This window comes from Sander lucioperca, chromosome 22, assembly GCF_008315115.2.
Source record: "Sander lucioperca isolate FBNREF2018 chromosome 22, SLUC_FBN_1.2, whole genome shotgun sequence".
Classification (NCBI taxonomy): Eukaryota; Metazoa; Chordata; class Actinopteri; order Perciformes; family Percidae; genus Sander; species Sander lucioperca.
In genome coordinates this window covers 20527132-20549659 of record NC_050194.1, presented here as the reverse complement: position 1 = coordinate 20549659, position 22528 = coordinate 20527132, and the positions used below count along the sequence as shown (strand labels likewise).

Here is a 22528-nt window from a genome sequence, read left to right as displayed (position 1 = left end):
CCCGAACATAACTTCAATGACACAGCCAATCATTTTAATTTCACATCAACTTTTAAGCCTTTGTATTTCATCCCATATTATCACTGGATGTGGTTTCCTGCAGTGTGTAACTTTTTGGATATACTTAATCCTTTACAGACATGCTAGACGTGCATTTAAAACCATCTACCGACTTCATGGCCGAAGTTAATCTAATAGTGACGGTTCAGTGAACTTTCAGATTATCTTTTGTTGCTTTTCATCCACAGATCAAATTATGATTAATAACAGATACCTGCCACTGCATTACTCATTAGCTCGCAGGTAGAGCTGCTTCTGCTGTCGCCCATACAGGCCTACAGGTATTATGTGTATCATTACCTACCAGGTTTATGGTAAGGCTCCTGAAATTCCATCATCCACGCTTTACGTGTCCGACTGAGTTAAAAAAAGATCTCCAAGCCAAGATTTTTTTTTTTTCCCCCTTCTAACCCCACTTTGCCTTTTTAATAAGCCAGTGCATAGTTATAAATCATCCCTCAAAATATTTGTAATGCTCATTTTACACAAAGAGGGTGGATTATAGTTTTGGGGTACTATTTTAATACCAGGTGTGCCAAACAAAAAAGGGTCTTTGAATGAGTTTTAAGTGCAGATTGAAATCACAAATGAACACTGCAGAGTAAATAAATTAGCAGTTGACCTAGGCAGGCTTATTCAATCCATCTTTTGGAGGGGCGATAGTAATTTGTCAGTACAAATTATAAGAAAAGGAGAGAGAAAGTCCATTCTCTACAGGTACGAGTATATCTTGAAGCTGAAACAAAGCTTAGATGTACGATTATGACCGAAAATCTCATGTTATAGAAGATTTTGGGCCATAAGCCTGATGAGGTTAAATGGGGTCTACTTCACTCTATGCATATGACATCTCATACAATCAAATGGGTTTGTTTTGGTCCTGCAACAAATTGACTCCTGCAGTGTGCACTGATCACTACCTTTCTAAAGTATAGAGAACTGGTGACGAGTGGAGTCCATTCCTTGTCACATATCTCCCATTGTCACAGTGAGGGTGAAACCCATTTGAGCAATTACTCACTGCCCTCTACTGCCAGGAAAGCAGAACTGCAATTCTATTTAGAATCACGCTGGGTTTCTACAAACCGCTTGGCACAGAGGATCATGTTTGTTGCTGTGCGAGCAAATGGAATAAAGATCATCCCGGTGCAGAAAAGCTTTAGTTAAACTGAGCATGGTCAATTGTTGTAATCTATGAGGCTGAGCTGATCCTCCCCATGTAATACCTCCAACCCTCACAGATACGAACATTCAATGAAGATAAATAACAATAGATGATATACGGTAATAATACTAGGAGAAATAACAGAAAAGCACACACTCACCTACACACTTGTAGACATGAATTAAGCACTTGCATCATACTTCCATTGGAACATACACTCCTATAACACTTAATGACCTGTCTGGGTCCTGTGCAACAGCTCAAAAAAAAAAAAAAAAAGCATTCTTAACATTGTTTGATTAGCTTGATACTTTATGACTTTTTCCTAATTTTACGAGACTCTTATAAACATGATTTATATGATGCCATGTTTCATAAGTCCAGAGGCTGATTCTTTACCCCCATTTTAGGGTCTCAGTTGTACAACATGATTAAATATATAATAAAAATAAATAAATAAAAAGTACTTGTACGCAGCCCAACCCCTCCAAATCAAAGACCACACTTTGTTTATTGTGACATCTGATTCTCCTCAAACATAACATATAGGATTTCCATTTACTTGCCTGTAAATTATTTTTTGGCAAACAAAAGGAATATATATATATTTTAATTATAGTTATTTATTATCATTATAGTTATTTAGTATAATAATTATTTTATCACATTCGTAAAGCATCAGTTTGTGGCAAATGCATCTCTAAATATGTTTCAATATATTTCTAAATATTGGGTTTTTAACTAAGTGAGAAGTAATAAGATTTTTTTTTATTATCATCATTATTATTACACATATAGCAGTGGGATCTGCGGTACACCAAGCAATAAGAAAAGTAAAACCAAACAATGTCAACAAATTAGGGTTATATGACAAAAGATTTACCATGTTAATTTTATATTGTATAATGTATGAGATAAATCCTTACTATCCAGCTATACATCAGATTCCATACTGTCCGTACAATCCTATAACAATGAAACACTGCAGTCCCATCATATCACACTCTTTGAACAGTGATCGAGGACATATTTTAAAACCTTTGAGAATGGAGTAACGATCCAGCATCCTTTTATTAGCCAGGGTTTTCCCTGTAATTATAAGGTTAAGGTGCAGCACCCAAGCCGCTTTGGGCACCACCTAAGCCGAATGAATTTAAAATCAATGTTGGCATCAAAACTAACTAAACTTAGCACAAAAAGTAAAGAAATTTGTGTTTGGTAGATTATTTCTCTGTGGTAACAATGCTTCTTGGCAATAAATCTTATACCGTTGGAAAGCCTGTTTAGTTCCCTTTCAAATGGTGCCCCATTTGTAAGGAACATGCATTTGTGGGATGAGCAGCTGAGTATGTGGTTTGTGCTCATGAAAAATTTGCCGAATCTTCTCTGCCAATGCCAAACAGCTTATTCTTGACTCGTTTGGTGGATTGGATGATTGAAGTTTGAAGAAACAAGACATATTGGCAATTTAACAATGTATTCATTTCACAAACAGGAGCCTCAGTAGCATGTGGAAGAACCATACACAGCCACAACAGCCTGGCACCTCCTCCTCATGCTGGTCACCAGCCTGGTCACACACTGCTGTGGGATGGCATCCCATTCTTCAACCAGCATTTGTCGCAAGTCAACCAACGTGGTTGTGTTGGTCACTCTGGCACGAACAGCACGCCCAAGCTGATCCCACAAGTGTTCAATGGGGTTGAGGTCAGGACTGCTGGCAGGCCATTCCATCCTCTCCACTCCCACATTCTGGAGGTAGTCTCTGATAAACCCCGCCCCGTGGGGGAGAGCGTTGTCATCTCTCTGCATTGAGATTGCCTCCAATGATGACAAGCCTCGTTTTTCCAGTGAGGGAACACCATCACACTGCCTCCACCAAAAGGTGTTACTCTATCGGTGCAGCAAGCAGCATAGCGTTCTCCGCGTCTTCTCCACACTTCCGAACCGATCCAACTGCCGAAGGCAGAATCATCCAATCCACCAAACGAGTCAATGGCAGAATAAGCGGTTTGGCATTGGCAGAGAAGATTTGGCAAGTTTTTCATGGGCGCAACCCACATACTCAGCGCTGCTGCTCATCCCACAAATGCATGTTCCTTACAAATGGGGCACCATTTGAAAGGGAACTAAACAGGCTTCCCAAAGGTATAAGGCAAGGCAGCTTTATTTGTATAGCACATTTCAGCAACAGGGCGATTCAAAGTCAGATTTATTGCCAAAAAACATTGTTACCACAGAGAAATAATCTACCAAACACAAATGTCCTTACTTTTTGTGTTTAAATGTTTAAAGTTTAAATGACTTTTCTTAGATCCAGCCTAGGCTTCAAAGCAAGTTTTGTCTTTAAGAGTTTTTAATGTTATTTATGCATTATCTGCTCTTGCTTTTCCAATGTTTTGGACACAGATATGGGAATAATAGTGGTCCAAAATGTTCCTTATTCATTAACGTTACATTTTCTTGAGGGAGGAAACCCCTAAACCAGCCAACAAATACATGCACCTAAGTCTTCCACAAACCTAGGGAAAACACGGTTAGCTATGCCAAGGAGTGATGAGACAGAATGTCAGTCAAAAGTATATACATAAAACAATAATCTTCTCTGCAGCAAGGAGCATAAAGCCACGCTGAGACAAACTGTTCATTTCAGTCCCTGTTATGGTGAGGAAAATGGTTTGAGACTGCAAACAAGTACCCAAAACGACAAGAAACGACGGCATTAAAAACATGCATTCTGCAGTGTGGTTTTCTAGCCTGTACTTGTGCTGCAGGTGATCACAGAGACACCGAGGTCCTCGCCTGAATTCCTGACCCATTGCTGAAACAAACTTGCACTCCATCTTTTACTTTGATTGACAAGAGAGACTGCTGAAAATTTAAAATCCTGAGTAAAACGTGTCCAATAGCACGAGCACTGATTGAGTATCTAGGGGAAGATGGCCTGTGGACACGGGCAGACAGGTAGGTAGCAGGTTAATTAAAACACAACTGATCTTGTGTTTCCCGTCTTTATGAATTAATGCCATGTCAAGGTGGATCTCCGTGGAAATGGACTAAGGTGTCACTCAAACTTCTAACGACCAACTATGCTCGGCTCGCACAGAGCTCCTGGTGTAAATTATTGACAAAGCTAGTCTGTCGTATTTGAAACTTGAATACTAAAACAGTCTTCAGCTGACAGAGATCATTAATGAACTCAGTTCCAGGGAAAAAACATCTATACTGAATCTGCATTCAAAGGTGCAGTCAGTGCTAGCCATTCCTGAGCAACACCCATCTAAAAAGAAAGTATACTGTCCAATAAACCTTTAGTTAGCAGAAATGTGTTCCACAATTCTGACTATAGCAGGATTGGTCCATTAACTGTGCTCTGCTGCTGCAGATCTCAAATTATTTTTTGTCAAGTTGTGGGGTTTAATAGATGGAAATTTTCTTCCGTGTGAACCATTTATATACTTAAAGGCTTGTTATTTTGGCACCTTTGACTGTAAATGATAATTAAACCCATAAGTCAGCAGGTTTGGTTGCAATGTTTGTAGTCTCAGGTGTCTCAAGTGAATCTTCTAGCTTTTTGAGCAACCATAACTTACAGTTAGTCTGGAACGAGAGCAATACCTGCCAGAATATCTATACAACTAGAACACATAACACAGCAGTCTTGCAGGGACCAAATTGGGCCTCTGGGTTTACAGGCTCTCTGTACCCACTGTTACTTCAGTTTAAGAAGAGACAAAGAGATAGATAGATAGATAGATAGATAGATAGATAGTTTAAGAAGAGACGAAGACAGACAGTTTAAGAAGAGACACAGACAGACACTTATGTATTTATGTCATGTATTTTTATGGCACTTTTTTTTTAAGGTGTCAGCTCAGAAGAAGTTTATAAAAGCTATAATTGACTTTTGCACTAGCTCAGCAGTGTTTTTTCTATCCTCTGCTGGCTACTGGCTTTTTTCCTTTATGCGGTTTATATTACACTGAGTGGTGTTTTAGTTGGAAACAAATGGTGGGCCAACAACTTATTTGCACAGATGCATAACCAGAAAATTGACATAGCCTAACCAGAAATTTCTACACACAGTTTTTAACAGGTGATAATCCGACTGGATACATAGGCCTTACCTGTTCTCCTCGATTTGCCGTTATACTGCTCAATTCCCGTTTGTATGGCTTGTCCTGCTGCTTTCATGTTGGGTAATTCTCTCAAAAAGATGTTTGAGATTCTGAAAGTCTGTTCTTGACCAGGTACCATCCTGAATCCGAGAAATTACGGTTTGGTTTGTAACAATATCCCGCGTCTGGTGGGCCCAACGTGTTTAATTTTACATTTTTCTTCAACTTTTCCAATTCGTGCTGCAGAAGACAAACCACATCGTTCATTATGACCGCAGTTAACTTCTGCCAACTAGTAGTTGGCAACTACAAGATCACATGACGACAACAGTACTAATCAAACTGCGGACAGGCAATCAGCATCACCTGGCATGGCTTTGAGCATGCGCATTGTTGTTTTTCCACACTCGTGGCACTTGCTGCTCAGCTTGCTCGCTAGCTAGCTAGCTTAGCTATGTTCCACAACACATGTAGGCTTAACCATATATCTATGGGCTTAACATTATCTTACATTTTATCCATGGTCTTTTTATGAGCCAGGAAGCGAAAGAATCAGCAAGAACAAACTTCTTTACAAACTGAGATTTTCTTGATTTGCAAAATTTCTTTTCAATTAACGAACATCATAAGCTGGCTCTATTCAAACAGAATAAAATAATTGTCTCTCGCCTAACATATTTTTTTCCAAAATTCAGGTCCAATGGTGGTCCACCAGAAGGGGAGGGACTTTCTTTGCGAGCCATGGGTGTATGTTTGCAAGGAAGCTGCCTCTTGAGCCAAAGACAAAGTGACATTTTTTTTAAAAACAAAACAAAATTTTATCAGCCACTGACCTAAAGTTGTAGAATAATGATAAAGAGCAACCAGTGTTTTTATGACATGCATTAATCCAGAATTATATTAATTTAGAACATACTTTTTTCACTTTCACTTTTCACTCTATTCTGGGCTATTGTTATGGGAATATGGATTTACTGACCTAAGCAGGAGACTACAATCTACAGAAATTACACATAATAGTTTTTTTACGGCTGATTCTGATGTTTTTCTGTTGTTGTTTTTCATGCACTACATTTGAAATAAAAATAAATAAATAAATCTATTTTTGCAGTTATTTAGTTATTTCCAGTATGATGTTACTGGCAGTGTGGAGACGGCTTTGAAACAGTATTTATCATTTACAGTGGTTCCCAACTTGGTCACACAGGACACACACAATACATTTAATTCATAGTCATATGTTATACAAACTGTAAAACCCTCTAACAAACTTGTACATTTGGGCTATATGTATGATCTCCATTTGACTTAACCTAACTAGAGGGAGAGGTAGGCTTACAATACAGACCAAGGACAGATGCAGGGGACTTAATTCTGTTTTGGTATGGGGCAGCATGCATCACCAATCAGAGCAATGTTTAAGTCACCATCAGGACAGGGGGAGTCTGCAGAGGAGGAAAAAGTTTTAACCCCAGTATTTTGGAGCAGATATGGAATCAGTTTGGCAGGGTCATCATAAATTCTTTCACACACAGTGAAAATACACATAAGCCACTGATCAGTGTTACATTTTCAAAGACCTCAGTGCAGGTCGGACAGGGGATAGATACAGTACACAAGTGCATTCATTACTGCAGCAGTGTCACTATTTACTGATGGAGAGTAACAGGAAACAGTGTATGGCCTATTCACTGGAAGACCTTAATGAAAAACAATGTAATGAATTGGAGGATGACAAAAGTGCCATACAGAAGATGAGTAATGGCCTTCATACATATGTTTTACAGGCATTATATCCTGCATGATACATGCGTTCAAGAAAAAGGGCTTATGTGTGTCCAGTTAAGCACCAAATTAATAAATTCATAGTTTTAATGTGATATAGCGGCAGCAAATATTTACAAGCTGCAGGCTGAGATGAATTGTGTACAATACAACCATGGACATTACAGGACAAAAGCAATCAGAATATTCATGTAATTAGCCTATATTACACATTTATGTCCCTCTAGGCTCCTTTATGTTTTATTGTTGTAAGAAGGAAATCTTGTTTCAAATGTGGTGAATTTCTTGATAAAATGGATAGATTACTTCACTGGGCTAAGAAAGCCAACATTTTCTATTCTTTGAATAGGTTGAGTTAGGCTACTTTAAGTATAGCATTAACAAACACTGATTTCCCTTTACGAGAAATAGATTGTGACAGTAATTCACATCAGAATAGACCTGATTATATACAATAGCCTACAGTGCAGAGGTCCCATAGCCTATTTAACGCTTGTTGAGAATAATATAAGCTACTCTCTAAACGCAGTACACATTTTTAAACACAAATTTACCTACAACGGGTAATACGCTTTTCTTTTTTGACATTGGCCTTCTGTGCTTGCCGTAGTGCTGTATAAAAGCTTTCCTAACCGGAAGTTCCACCCCTTTTCATCCCCTCTCTGGCAGACTGAGTGAGTTTCTCATTGGCACATAAACAAAATCACAATTTCTATCATAATCCATCCTCTTTAACACTAATAGTCACATCCCCGGTTCTGCTGAATTATACTTAATCAATTCAGTAGCCAGATGATGAGATACTTAGTTGTTTTCCAACACTTTTCTTCCCGTTGTTTTAACCGATAAACTGACTCCATCTTTCTCTGCTCCTCCGCAGCGTTCAGTCGGCTGACACAAGCAGCATGGTAAGGACTTATTGTCATTTAAATGATTAAATACATAAATCTGCATAGCTGATGATGTTGTATCGTGTGAGTGTGAGAATGGCGTTACCTGAAATGTGTGTTTTTTGGTAATATACCAAGCGTTAGATACGTAGAGAAAAGTGGCTAGCTTAGGTGATTAGCATTAGCATATTGCTGCTAGCTTCGGCCACCCGGCTACAGCCTGTCGCATAAGAATGTCATGTTCACGAGCCCATAGCAATATGGATTTACCTAACTAAATTAGTAGGTGCCGGGGTTAATTTCTCCAAAACAACCAGTCTAACTGTGGTAGCTGTAGCTGGTAGTGACCTGGTGCAGGCTGTACTTATCTTACGTTAGCCGTGGGTGCCCAGCGAAGTAGAAACTTTAGATAAAGACCTGTTTAGCCGCCAGCAAGACATGCAATCATCTCAGGCTGATGTGCTCGTGATGCTTTTTCAAGTCTTGCAAGAGTAATGATGGACCTAGTGCTGGGTTTCGATTTCTAACAGAAACATCAGTTCCACCGGTCCCCTAACATCGCTTTGTTGTTAATTCGTAATCTGTGTGTTTTGATGCTTTGTGTGAATAATAATTTTGCCTGCTCTGTTCTTTATTTGTAGCCTCGCAAGATAGAAGAAATCAAAGATTTCCTTCTGACAGCCAGGAGGAAGGATGCCAAGTGTAAGTTAAACTCTGTACTGTCCTCACCTGCATGTACTGGTTCATGTAAATGAAAGTAATGTATGCCTTTACTTGAGATATGTATATATATTAAAAAAAACACATTTAAATGTCAAGGTGGTTGACAACTTGCAGGTTAAGGCTCTGACACACCAACCCGACGGCAGAAAAGGCAGTCAAGACTGACTGCCTCTCCGAGTTGGTCAAAAAAGTTCCTCAGAACACACCGAAGAGAAGACTTGAGCGTACGTTGTCGCCCAAAAAATGAAAACCGGCAGCTGATTGGACGAACGCGTCACGTGGGTCTGGCTGCTCCCTGATTTTTACAAAAGAGCATAATGGTGGCTCGTTCGGAATGTAATCTCATTTTACGAAGATAGTTCACCGAAACATGTTTCTAAAAACATGTTAAGCGAGAAATAGGCCACGCAGTTGCTGAATCGGTCTTCATTTCAGGTCGACAAAGGTCAATTTAAAAGATTTTCGTCAGATTTTGAGAGGAGTTAGTCAGGCTCATCCCGCTCGTCATTTCCATTGAGTCCGACTGCCCGCCTTTCGATTCAACATGTCAACTCGGCCCAAATGAAGGCCGACAGCTCAGACTGACGACAGCACGGAACACTCAAGTCGTTGACCTCGCCAGACTGTCCCGACAGCCGATTTTCGGCTTGGTGTGTCGGGGCCTTTACTGGCAGGCCAGATAAACATGAAAACAAATGTTACATTTGTTTACAGGCAAACGTACAAGTCAAATTATATGAATTTAGTGTCCCAACAATAATTGAAGTAACATCCGTTGCCTTTCTTTCTAGAAAATGTCCAGGAAACTTCCTAGGAAATTATTCAGACACTTGGACTTGTAAAATAGGGCATCACTGCAGTCTGTTTTGGAACGTACAATGACTTGCGTTATGTCACTGTAGTTAGAATTTTTATTTTTTTAATCCAAGTAGAGGTTTCTGTTGACAAGTTGAAATCTGAACTGGCTTGTTTGTCTTCCTTCAGCCGTAAAGATCAAGAAGAACAAGGACAATGTTAAGTTCAAGGTGCGCTGCAGCAGGTACCTGTACACCCTGGTCATCACAGACAAGGAGAAGGCTGAGAAGCTCAAGCAGTCCCTGCCCCCAGGTCAGTATTAAGAAGTCTGCTTGTGGGGCAAACAAGTGAGAAGCAGCAGTCTTTAAACAGCGAACGGCTAATTGGGGACATTGTGAAGGAATGAATGATGTACATTTGACCTTTGACTGTCTTAGATTATTCTGTTTTTAAGAAGTTTGCATCTTCCCTGGGTTTGATTTAAAGATGCCATTTGGAGGTTTGAACCACTTGTGGCTTAGAGCATGTTTGATGGGTGGGTCTGAGTTTTTTCATTCTACCATGTACTACAAGGATGCACATGCATGCCACAAGCACAGGGATGGCGTTATACATTTCTGTTGACTGCAGAGGATGGCTATTGTGGTACCAATGCACTGTAGAGGAAGCAATGAGGTAATGATAAAAAAAAAAAAAAAAAAAACCTGATGTTAACAAGGCAGTTTTTAGAGCATTCATAGAAACACATTGTAGCTATTTTATAATGTATGAAATGGATTCAATGTGCTTATTGGGCCTCAGGAACATAACCAGTGCATTTTGGGTGAAAAGAAATGTAAACTGTATATGTTTACAATAAAAACTTGGCTGGGTTTTATAGCATTTTAACTAAAGAGTCTACAGGGGTTAGATAGTAGTAGGTCCTCATGGAAAATGACTAAATATGCAACTTGAAACACAATTGCAGACACTTCTGCCAAGATAGTTTCCTAATAATGGGAAAGAGTCTTGAGGCTGATGTGGACCACTGGAATTTGGGCAGGAGCAACACTCAGAAAACTGTAAAAATGACAAAATGTTAAGGACATTAGTCTCATTTCACCTCAACATAGGCACATATTCCAAACAAAGTACATTGACAGGGTCTTTGCAGTCAATATTTTGTAACCTGTTTTTTTGCTTTGTCTTTACAGGTCTGGCTGTGAAGGAGCTGAAGTAAATCCGTGATGTACAGATAATTGTAATAAAAATTGGAAAAGGAGTTATTTGTCTGTGGTTTGTGTGCTTTGTCATGCTGTAATGTGAACACAAAATATTTAAAAACTGAATTTTATCAGTGTTGTCAGTCAGGGTATAGTGTGGCCAGCTTGTTGAAATAGGAGGTCATACATAGTGGTTTCTTCTTTCCATCTGTCCACCAGATGTCAGATTTGAGCTATAGTCGGACTGAAAAGTGTGTAATGAGAACCACCCTCCATTTCAGATATGTTAATGGTGTATGAAATTGAAAAATATTAAATCTGAATATTTACATTTAATGGGCACATAAAAAAGGTTATTAGTGCAGTTGCTGTTTTAAAATGAAATGAGGCCAGATTAAACTGCATATCTCCTTGTGCCAACATAAGTAAATAAAAAAACTACGGCTATCAGTGCATTTATATAGAAGTGCTGTTTCTGTGTGTGTTAGAGATAGAAATGAAAATTGAATGGAAATAAAATGGCTAAATGTAGGAATATATTGGTCTAAACTGGTAAATATACATTTATTTTTTTCGATCTTGGCACTTTTTCCTACGTTTCTCAGGGTATTCTGAGATTTATTGGGGTGTCTTTGTTCCCCTTAATTTGCTACGATGCATGTTATTAACCCCCCAATATGAGTTATGAAATTTTGATATGTCTTACTTATTTTCTGTAGGTACTAAATGCCTATGGAACACTATTCTCTGAAACTTCTTTACCTTCTAGGGGTCATACCTTACATCTCACTCTGATGTTCAAATGTCTATTAAGTACTTATATTACAAGTTGTGGATGATGCAGCATCACACAAACATGCTACTAAAACATCAGTATGTGCGCACTTCTGTCTGGATGCTTATAATATAATAATATAATACCAGTGAGGACATGGATTACAGAATGGATGGACTGATCTGCTACAGGGATGAAATCAAGCAGTCAACCAGCACTGGTTTGATTTCACAGCGTAATTACTGAGGACGTATACAGGTGCAAAGACAGCTCCATATAAACTTACCACCCTCTATTTTCTTTACTTTTTCTTTTTTTTTTATAGCCACCAGTTGGTGAAGATGAAAGTTGCTAGTGGCTGACTCGGACGTCCTATGAGGACATAAAGTTGTTTGTAATTGTCTCAGTTGACCACTAGGTGGCTGTGCAGTAGCTGGTTCCGCAGAGAGACTGATGAAGCAACACTTAAACAAATAAATAAAACATGTCAGAATGAAAATTAAATGAATACACAGTTAAAAAAAAAGTTTTTTTTACAGTCTTACCTCAGACATGCTGGCAAACTGTTATTTCTAAACTCCTCAAAAGGGCTGTCAGCGCGCTCCCGTATCGTTGCCTGACTATCGGGGCGCGTTCCCGCTGGTGACTGTTGTGTGCGTCTGGAGCGGGCTGTCGGTCGCATAGGAGCTGAGGGTCCACACAGACACGGAGACATGGGCGCAGTGTGATTGTTTTTTCTTTCATGTAAAAAAAAAAAAAATCTCTCGCGGACTTTACAACAACACTGTTGTCTCTGCAGGACTTCTTGTCCGGGTTCTATCATGCGTGGCTGAGAGTGTGTTTCCACAAACGAGCATGCTTTTATCATTGTCTTTGTTTGATATGAGACGGGATTAAGATCTCCGGCAGCGGACCAAACAGCTCGCTTTAGTAAAGGGAGGCTAATTTAGGCTGTAGCCGAACTTTTTCTCGGGGCAGGGATGTCTTCGGATCGGATGGATTACATTGCGCCCTGGTGGACTTACTGGCTCCACAATTTTCCTCATATCAACCTGAGGTTTCAGCCCATTGACAACAGCTTCCAGCCCGAAGAAGAGAACTACCAGCAGGTCAGTAAAAGAAGATGGGACATAGCTTTATCAGGAGCCTGGTTATCAAGGACACAAGTAAAACTACTCAATAGTGAGTTTTTAACAGTAGCCTATGGGACATCTAAAATAATCCTTCAATATATGGCTTATATCCTTCAATACATGGCTTACAATTTCCCTGACAGTCATTATGCTTTCTGTTGCCTTCAGATTACATTTTGATAAAAGTGGCCCAAAATGTCTCTCTGAATCTCATCCAGTTCACTTAAGTGGTAACCACCTTGAGGGTGAGCCCACCGCATTTATTAGGAGCTATAGGCCTATCCAGTCCCAAAGATCAATGGACCAGGTCAAAAATGCTTGGTGCTTTCGGTTTTAGGTGTTGTCAATTTAGTGGTTTTCCAAAAAGCAATTCCTCTTTGCAAAAATGACGTTACACTATTGAGTTACATGCTTAATTGCGTTTCCCAGTAGAGACAGAACATGTAGATCTTGTAAATACTATCCTCCATTAGGCTTGGTAACATTTTTCATTTGGACAAATAAGTCTTTGTGTCTGTTGGAGAGACAGAGAGAGAGAGAATTAGGAAGCACACTTCACATTGTAAATGTTGGAATGGGATGGGAGTTAAAGAAAGTGGTTCCTGTCTAACTCCAGAGGCGGTGTCAGACACTGTTTCACACAGTTTTGAAGTGGGTTGGGATCAACTGTTGGATGACTAATGACCTGCTTGTGAACACATGTCAAGTACTATGAATGATTTATTATTTCACTGTTTAAATTTTCAGGGTTAGGCCTATACAGCTTAGCTTCTGTCAGTGCACATAGGCACATCATGCTGAGAATAGATGACATTTAAGTTCATCGTTGCAGCGTCTCAGCACAGTGGTTTTCACAATGAGGTCAGGGTTCAAGGGAGTCAAAGACATCACAATCCTACATGGTTGCTCCAAGCAGGAGCAGTAGTGAAGGTTGTATGAATAAACTGTTAATTAGCACTAGTTGTCCACACAATACTGTCCATCTTCAATCTGTGGACATGTTGCTACGGTGTTTGTATGCACAAAATACTGCATAATGCATTGTTTTCAACTGTTATTGCTAACCTGGCTAAAGTCCCCCCGCCCAATGTTAAATATAATGGTTTCTCGACTTGTTACTTGAACGCGGTCAACTCGGGTGCGACGTCATTCCCAGTCCTGATGACCTCCAACTTCCAAGGTAAATGGAACGCAGCATATAGCCCAATAGCATGTTAAGGCACTAAAGCATTGGCTTCAACATTAGCTATGATGCTTCCCTTTGCTTTTAGCAGCTACCGCTTCACCAACATTAATAGTTTGATGCACTTCTGCTCCACAAGATATCAGATGGAAGCACAACTAAATTGGATTTTTGTCGAGAGGAGAGAGGCAAAGTGAAGGAGATTTATTTTCTTCTCATGCTGCCAGTTTCCATTCTCTGTAGCACTGTGGAAGTAGAGTCCGGGCCATGGGATGTGGAAGGGGAGGGGAGCATGGATGTATTAGAGGGGAGGGTGGTGAGTCTCAGCAGGAGAGCAAGAAGAAGACCGTCAACCACAGACAGGCACTCATGTCAGGGGTGGGAAACCCCCATCATCACACACATTAACCTCTCTTGTTTTATGACTTTTACATACCGTATGTTTCTCTCTCGGACACAAGCATGCTCCTGCTCTCTTTTGTCTGTTTTTTCCCCACTGATATAGGTCAACCCCTTCATGCTCCCACTTTGTAGAACAATTTTCTGCACAGCACCAAAGCTAATGTCACAATTTTAAGCTGATGCGATGCTATTTAGGCCATTACATTTCCTGTCCTTTGTGGGCTGTCAGACTTAATTTTGATCACCACCTCCTTTGTTGACTGCATGAGTAGCAGTGACGATAGGCAAAGGATGTCGAACTGGGAAAACAGGTGATATATCGCCCCTGGATGTACTTGCATAGTTGTTAAATTGTGAATTAAACTTGCTAATGAAGTGACACATAACTATACTGTAAGGCAGTAAAAAGATACAAATAGGTGGCCGGGTTGCTCAGTGGTAGAGCAGGCGCACATGTACTGAGAGGTTTATGCCTTGACGCAGAGGTCCAGGGTTTGAATCCGACCTGTGACGATTTCCTGCATGTCTTCCCTCTCTCTCACCTAGCTGTCCTATCAATTAAAGGCGGAAAAGCCCAAAAAAAGAATCTTAAAAAAAAAGATACAAATAGTCTATGTTTAAGGGAATTTGCTGGTGTCGTTTTGTTTCTTAACACTGCATAGCTTCACACTGTGGTATTAATGAAAATCCAATTTGTTTCTGCACTGAGATAAATAACAGCATTGCAACTGTGTTTATTGGTAAAGAATTCAGTCTAACGGAACAAAAATGAAGCTTTATAATCGAGCCGTGTAATGTTGAGTCCATTCTTTTGTAAAGGAATTGCTGAATCGATGTTAAGTTGGCCACGGCTGTGCAGAGTATTGAGCAGTTGAGCCGTGCCTTTAACCAAGGCCGTGTGCCTTTTCAGAGCAATTGTAATTGGCTAGTTGTAGTGTGGGCAATCACGTGAATTCTTCTGTTGGATTTGGGCCATCCAATGTGATGGAATGCAAGGGGTCGTGATCTTTCACTGTTCTTTGTCTGCATGTGTACTTGTGTGTGTGTGTGGTAGTAGGTTTCTCACCCTCTGTTGGACACTGGTATTGTCAGTAATGGAATGTCTGAATCACCTGACTCGAGTTCATCCTCTAATTTATGTCTTCTGACAATAAGCAAGCTGTTCTTCATCTTACAGTCACATATTTAGGAAAATCTCATCCAGAGCTGCATCTAACTGCAGAGTTAAGGGTTCTCTATGCCAGAAAGGAACTACAGTATGTCATACGACTTGTTGTCCAACTAGACTTGACCTCTCCTAAACACATGAAATTGTGGGAGGTCTCTAAAATATTGACAATATACTATTTTTGCCATGTATTAGTATGTTAATGTATTTTCATCATTATTGATGTATGATTAATGCATGAGGGTTAGTCATCACTAAATCACTTTAATAAGGATACCGGCATGCATGCTATTCTCGCCATCACCATGTGGACTAAAAAATTAACTTTTTAAGTCCACATCAGCCTGGCGTGCTGTGTGTTTGGTTTAACGCTCATACATTTGGATGTTTATAGGCTATTTGAGCTAACTGTGTCTTATTTATGCCAATAAACTATAGAATATACTACTGCACTATCTATATACTATCAGTCTGCATAGTATACTGTGCCCTGCTTTAGTTTGCCCGTATTGTATTATACTGTGATGTTTGGTTTGGATACCCATGTGGAGGTTTGATGTGGTCATTAACTGATTATTATATATCAGATGTGCTGACATAATGCAGGTAGGCTTACATGCTTGCAGCTATGAATGTTTCTTTTCAAGAGTCACAGTCAGTCCACTCTTTGAGCGGGCTTTGAGGCACGCCCCCTGGAGAAAAAAAAAAGCTCTCTTGACAGCCGTGGTATAGTTTGTAAACTGCTGCAAAAGTGTTTATAACTGCTACACTCGATGATAGCATGAAGCCTGCCTTTATAGCTGCCTACTTGCTGCATCACGCTGCCTCCCTGTTCTCCCTCCAAGAACTCAGGACAGTCTGGACATTTTTGGACAGTCTTTTCTCAAGGGATTCATGGTGTTGCACTCAGTTATAAACACAATAAGCACTTGCATGCTGAGGCCTTTACTTGGTGGGAAAGTGACACCCCAGCATTGTTGATGATTGCTCTGGGGACGCACATGCTCCTGAGATAATCTGCTGATGTTTGTCTGACGGGTTTAATTCATTTCTCTCTCTCTGTCCTGAGGTCTAGACGATGAAAAGAGGGCAAAAACTGAAAAAGCGTGTGTTTGTGTGTGTGTGTTGAGACAGATATATTGTGTAGGTCAGCAGGTCCTCATCCATCTGACTTCCCTTCCCATTTCCTGCTTTGTGACCCAAACAAGTTTTTGCCAAATACTTTCTGTGTCCATAACGTGGACTGCTGGTCCGCATATTCAGATACTATCCAATCAGTCAGGCAAGGGTTACAACCGTTTATTAATGAATTTATGTTCATTGTAAATGCTATTATTGAGTGACATAATGCTACAACTCCAATATAATGCTGAAATAACAAGTGTGGGTAACGTGCATTACACTGAGCTTGGTGCTTCTGTTTGCTTTATGGTATAGTATATTAATGTTGTGTGTATCAGTCCTCTGGTCTCTGAGCCAGCAAGAAGCGTTATTGCTATTGTCAGAGCCAATTGTATCCAACAAAATTAGAAGTTAGGCGGTTGCTCTTTAAGATAATCAACTGATGTGTTACTTAGAACGCTCCTTGGTCCTAAATTTGAGAAATGATGTGTATGTTAAAATGTCTCTACCACGTTTGGTAGCCTAGAAATCTAGACGCACCCTAGCGGCAGCAAATGTAATTTCTTGATGTGGGTCTGGCTTGTCAGGCTAACTGTTTGGTACTTGGCCATTAATACTGATTCTGATTCTGGACATTGTTTGACATTTTGGGAAAGACACTTTATTTACTTTTCTTGACGAGAGTTAGATGAGAAGATTTAGTAACTCGCTATGTGGAGGTCATAGCTTGCCCACATTTGTCATTATCTGTGGGTGACACAGTCATTACTGTAAAGATTGTGGATGTACACTCAATGTATGCTCAGTCAAGCACAGAAAATAGCATAACATGTGTTTTCACGCTTTTGCTGAAGGGAAATGTGCCATGTTGTTTACTCTCACTACTAAAACAGTCTCTACTGTCCAGGAGCTACTTGAGTGTGGGATGCATTATGTCCTGAACATTTGCAAGAATGGAAAAAAAAAGCTTTTTGTATTTTAAAGTGCTCATATTATGCTCATTTTCAGGTTCATAATTTAGAGGTTATATCAGAATAAGTTTACATGGTTTAATTTTCAAAAAACACCACGCTAGCAGCTAGGCGAGCATTATAACATGTGTTACAAAGTGACCACGTTTGTCTCTGAAGTAAAGGCTGGACTACAACAGAGCTGTTTGGAGCAGTTTGAGAACAGTATTTTCTGTTGGCGATGGGAAGTCCCTTTGGGGTGGATTTTGGGCTTTTTCACTTTGTAAACCTATAACATGCACAAAAAGATATATAACACAATAAAGGAAAGGGAAAACGCCAAAAAGCATAATATGAGCACTTTAAGATTGAGATATTTATCATGTTCAGGTCACTTTATAGAACTGACAGCTTTGGATACTTAGTAATTGCAGAGTTTAATGAAAAATAAATCAGTATCATTGCATGGACATTTGTACACTTTGTATATAATTACAGATGATTAAAGAACACTTGCCTATCCTCCAGCACAGGGGAACAACTATTTTTCTTAATAGCAGCACCATTTGTCCTTGACAAAACAACAGCACTTTTCTCATCTCACTGATCACTTTAATGTCCAACTCAGACAAGTTCCTAATGAAAGCTTTTATCCTGCTATTACTATGGGATAAATTCCGGCCTTCATTTTGGCCGACCTGACTTGCTGGGTCGGAGGGCGGGCAGTCGGACTCAATGACCAATCTGATTGGTGGAGTGCTAACCCGGAAATGACGAGCGGGATGAGCGTGACTAAGCCTCTCAAAATCTGACGAAAATCTTTTAAACTGACCTTTGTTGATCTGAAATGAAGACAGATTCAGCAACTACATGGCCTATTTCTCGCTTAAAATGTTTTCAGAAACACGTTTCAGTGAACTATCTTCGTAAAATATGAGATCGTATTCCGAACGAAGCCGCCATTATGCCCGGTTGAAAAATCTGGGAGCAGCCAGACCCACGTGACGCGTTCGTCCAATCAGCTGCCGTTTTTCATTTTTTGGGCGACAATACAGATTAGCGCCGCCTGCTGTTATGGAGATGTATTACGTCTCGCGCACATGCAGAACGTACTCTGAAGTCGGGGTCGCTTCGGTGTGTTCCGAGGCACTTTTTGGACCTCGGGGAGCCGATTCATCAGTCCGACTGCCTTTTCTGCCAATGGTCGGCCGTTGGGTTGGTGTGTCAGGGGCTTTAATCAGTTTTCCTTCACCTTCCCCTTTTTGTTTACTCATGTTAGTCCTTCACATACATGTAAATGGATGTGCCGTTGTGTCAGAGCCGCTCATGTTTGGAAGACTGAGAGGATTTATGTGAAGACATGAGAATAAAACACATATTTTCCCACTTTCAGAAAAAGACGATGTCCTTCAACTGCAGCAATGATTTCCTAAAGTGCACTTTGTATTGTGTCAATTGTTAATATTCCTAATTTTGTGCTCTCAAATATTTGATTGTCTTTGCAGCAGCCCTTCTTCTCACAATTTTATTTCAATTTGACTGATTACAGCTGATTTTTCAACTAGATGCATGAGCTGTTGTGTAGTTTGTATGATAGAAAATGGAAAACATATGCATACCAAGGGCTGAAAATCCATTATCTGTTCAGCTATCACAACAGCTCTGATTGCATTGGAAATTTAACAACCCCTAACGCCTCCTCCTCAAGAAAATCAATCTTAAATCTGTCGTTCTTGATTTCCATGCTCTCTGTCCCACCTCAGCCGCTCCCTGTTGGTCTGAATGCCTGTGTAACGTTATCTTTAACACAGTGATTCACCTCAGCTCAGCCTCTGTAGCAATCATTGTTTTTGTGTGTCATGCATACACATAGAAAGACGCACTCACAGTGTCCCCTCTGGCTCTCCAGAAGGTCATTAACCCCAATCTGTCTCTGTAGTGCTTGAAGGCAGTGATTATCATCACCCGATTGGCTGGATGGTATTGCTGAGGTCTGTACTAATAAGGTAGTATGTCCATCCCTCATGCAGATCTAACAACATTTGAACAGGAAATGACAGCACTGAATGACTATCCATGGTGCCAGGGCTTTATGATTGTTTGGTGTTCCTCTGCATTTTAGTTTGGTGATGAAGAACTGATTTGGGACGAGTGGATTCACGCAGCCACATTCCCCTCCAGTAGAAACACAATGACACTCTGCTCTTCCATGGAAGCTAGGGGGCTGGGTTTCTTTTTGTTGTGGGGGTGTGTAGCATCAAAAACCATGACCTCTGACTCCCCTGAGGGAAAGGTTTGGGCTTTGGGTTCACAGAGGGTGTCAAGGAAAAAGGGAGATACCTCGCTTCACTGCACTTCAAAGGTGTCCCGGTAAGCATGGCCTGCACAGAAGCAGTTACCAGAAAGAGATTCATGAAGTTTATACAGAACAACAGGAATAAGCCAAACATGGTGCTTGCCAAAGCTAAAAAGAAAATCTCACAAAGCTCCTCAGACCCTCAGGTTGTTATGGCAAAAATGTTGAGGGCAACAAAGCAGTGTAAGTGTAAGAGATTTAAAGGGAATGAAGCCCCTTCTTCCTCCCTTTTCCTCCTCTCATCCATAACCCATGGGCTGCTTTGCTGGGACTTAATGGCATCCCAGCTGTGAACATGGGCAGGCCCAGCCGAGTGCACTCTGCTGGAAAGAGCCCCGGTCTCCAGGACGTTCACCCAGTGTCAGAGTGCGACAGGCAGCAGCATGTATGGAGATAATGAGATGGACTGCTCCATTGATCTCTGGGGAGAGGGGCATTTCTTCATAGTGATGCCATTTCTCAAAGCATTCGGCAGTCTACATTCAGCCCTTCATGGCGGTTTGAATTTATTATATAAAGTGTTGTTATTGTATTTTGCTGCATGTTAAATGTATCAAAGTAGGACATGTGGGAGGAATAATTTGTGGCTGCTTCACAATAACATTTTTAAAAGGAAACAATCTGTTTTTGCTCTTTAAAGGGGCACTCCAACAATTCTGCACACGAAGATCAGTTTACTCATCAAGAGAAGTACTGAAAACTGTTTTATAATGTATGGGGGAGCTTTGTTAAGTCTGCGGAAATAACTGATCATGCTATCAGAGTTATCTCAGCTTGAGCTTGCATTATGGGAATTGTAGGATCCGGTGCTTTTGGAGCTTTACTCATACTTGTAACTAAAAGTCAGGGTATCTCTGCCTCTGCTACATCAATTTTGACCATCATTTCTGGTCAGTCGCACGACTTTATGGACATGAAATACTAATTCACTGGAATATCCCTTTAAGAAAAGAGGAGAGAATTTCAACTGTTAGAAGTTAAGTAAAAGACTAAAATCATCTCTACGGATTTCCAACCACAAGGAGAGGCTCCTGCTGCTCACTAGGCTTTGACTTTTAAGGTGGAATTTCTTTCTTTGTCCCTATCTTCTTCCTTCTCTAACTGACCTGACACCCGTTTAACCCCTACCCTGTTTATGGAATGTCACTGTCCATTCAGGCTGCACACACACACACACACACACACACACACACACACACACACTGTACATCAGTGCACACTGCGCCTGGAGACCTCCTCCACATCACACAGCTGTCTGCCAACTGGTGTGGAGCAGCCATGCTTGCAGAAGACACTTCATATCGCTTAGAGTGCATTTAGCACTGCTCCAAGCTTGCGGAATGCCACTGTTAGTCCTGCTTAGCAGATGCACTGCAACAGATGGAGGTGCTTTCCATCTCTATATATTAATTATGGTCACTACTTTTACTACGTTTATAAAAATAGATTTTTAATGGGCGTTCAGCATAAGGCACAATCTATATCCACTGTTGTGAGTTTGCATCCGTCTCGACACGCAGCACATTCTCCTCTGTTTTCTGTCTCGTTCCATTCTTCTCCAATAAAGCACATTTTTAAGTGTCCATCCAGAGGTATTTAATTAGGTCAGATCTTCTGGGTAAAACATGCCATTCCTTTATACATGGACAGTAAACATTTGGAAAAGAAAATCTGCAAGAAATCTCTCTTTAAATATGGATTTGTGGACTGCAATGAAGTTGGCTTTATTGCGGGACTTTTGTATTGGATATAGCACTAAAATGATTAATACATTAATCAATTAGTTGATTGACAGAAGCTTAATTGACAATTATAATTGATTAATTGTTCATTCACTGACATGAAATCAAGGACTTTTGCATCGGTGTTTTTCATTAATTTTCACATTCTATAGCTAAAACGAATAATCGATTCATTGAAAAAACAACACATAGATTAGTCAACGATTTTAAATAATAATTAGCTGTACCCCTTATTGGATTACATTGGGTGTTCTTCATGAGCTGGCAGCTTTGCAGCTTTGTATTTGTGAGTAACAGATGGCTGGAATGTTCCTCTTGTGTTAACTTGTGCCATCCTTTAAATTAATCATCCTTTCAGGCAGAGCGTAGTCAGAAGTTCTTGCCATGCGCTTAAGTGTTTATCTTTGTACATCCAACAATGAGATTCGTGGGTTTGCTCACTATTTTGGGGAGAGAAAACAAAAAGTAGCATTATGCAACATTGCAGCCTCAGGGGAAAGCATCTACAACGGACTTGTAAAGAGAGAAACTGGGTCGTGCACTGAGTGATGAAGAGTGCTGTGTAAAAGAAGCGGTGTCTTTGTCTTCCCATTATGGACACGCAGGCACGTGCACACACACTTTGTCATTCAGGCAACCACCACTTCTCTTTGTCTCTTTCCTTTTCACTCTTCCTCATCCACACCCTGCTGTCTCACTGTTTTCATTACCTACATTATTCCCTTCATCACTCTGTCACCCTCTCTTCCTATTTCTTTTTTTTTTTTTTCTCATCTGCCACTCCCTCCATATCCTCATCTCAGGGATTGCATTTCCACTCAGCTGCATCTCCCTTCCTTCCTTTCCTCGTGTCATTTCCTCCAGCCTCGTGCTCGCCCCACCCCCCATCTATAGGGACAATTAAGAGGAAACAACACAGAGAACCACTGTCTTCTCTGTGTTGTTTCTCTGGGCCTCTT

The 22528-nt window shown here is 40.4% G+C and overlaps 2 protein-coding genes across 3 annotated transcripts in view; both read left to right on the top strand.

Annotated features, from left to right (window-relative positions):
• Positions 1-7703: 7703 nt before the first annotated feature.
• rpl38 (ribosomal protein L38) lies at positions 7704-10799 on the top strand. The gene is made up of 5 exons (XM_031315579.2): positions 7704-7802; positions 8009-8036; positions 8660-8720; positions 9726-9848; positions 10730-10799. Exons 2-5 carry the CDS (start codon positions 8034-8036, stop codon positions 10753-10755), a joined length of 213 nt encoding a protein of 70 aa, XP_031171439.1. The 5' UTR covers positions 7704-7802; positions 8009-8033; the 3' UTR covers positions 10756-10799.
• Positions 10800-12151: 1352 nt separating this feature from the next.
• The window catches only part of ttyh2 (tweety family member 2), a 61739-nt gene continuing 51362 nt past the window's right edge, over positions 12152-22528 (top strand). The window contains exon 1 of one of the 2 annotated variants that reach the window (XM_031314774.2): positions 12152-12622. In XM_031314774.2, coding sequence (XP_031170634.1) covers positions 12494-12622 — 129 coding nt within the window. In that variant the 5' untranslated portion in view covers positions 12152-12493. The remainder of the gene's footprint in view (positions 12623-22528) is intronic. The other variant, XM_031314775.2, reaches the window with a different exon arrangement.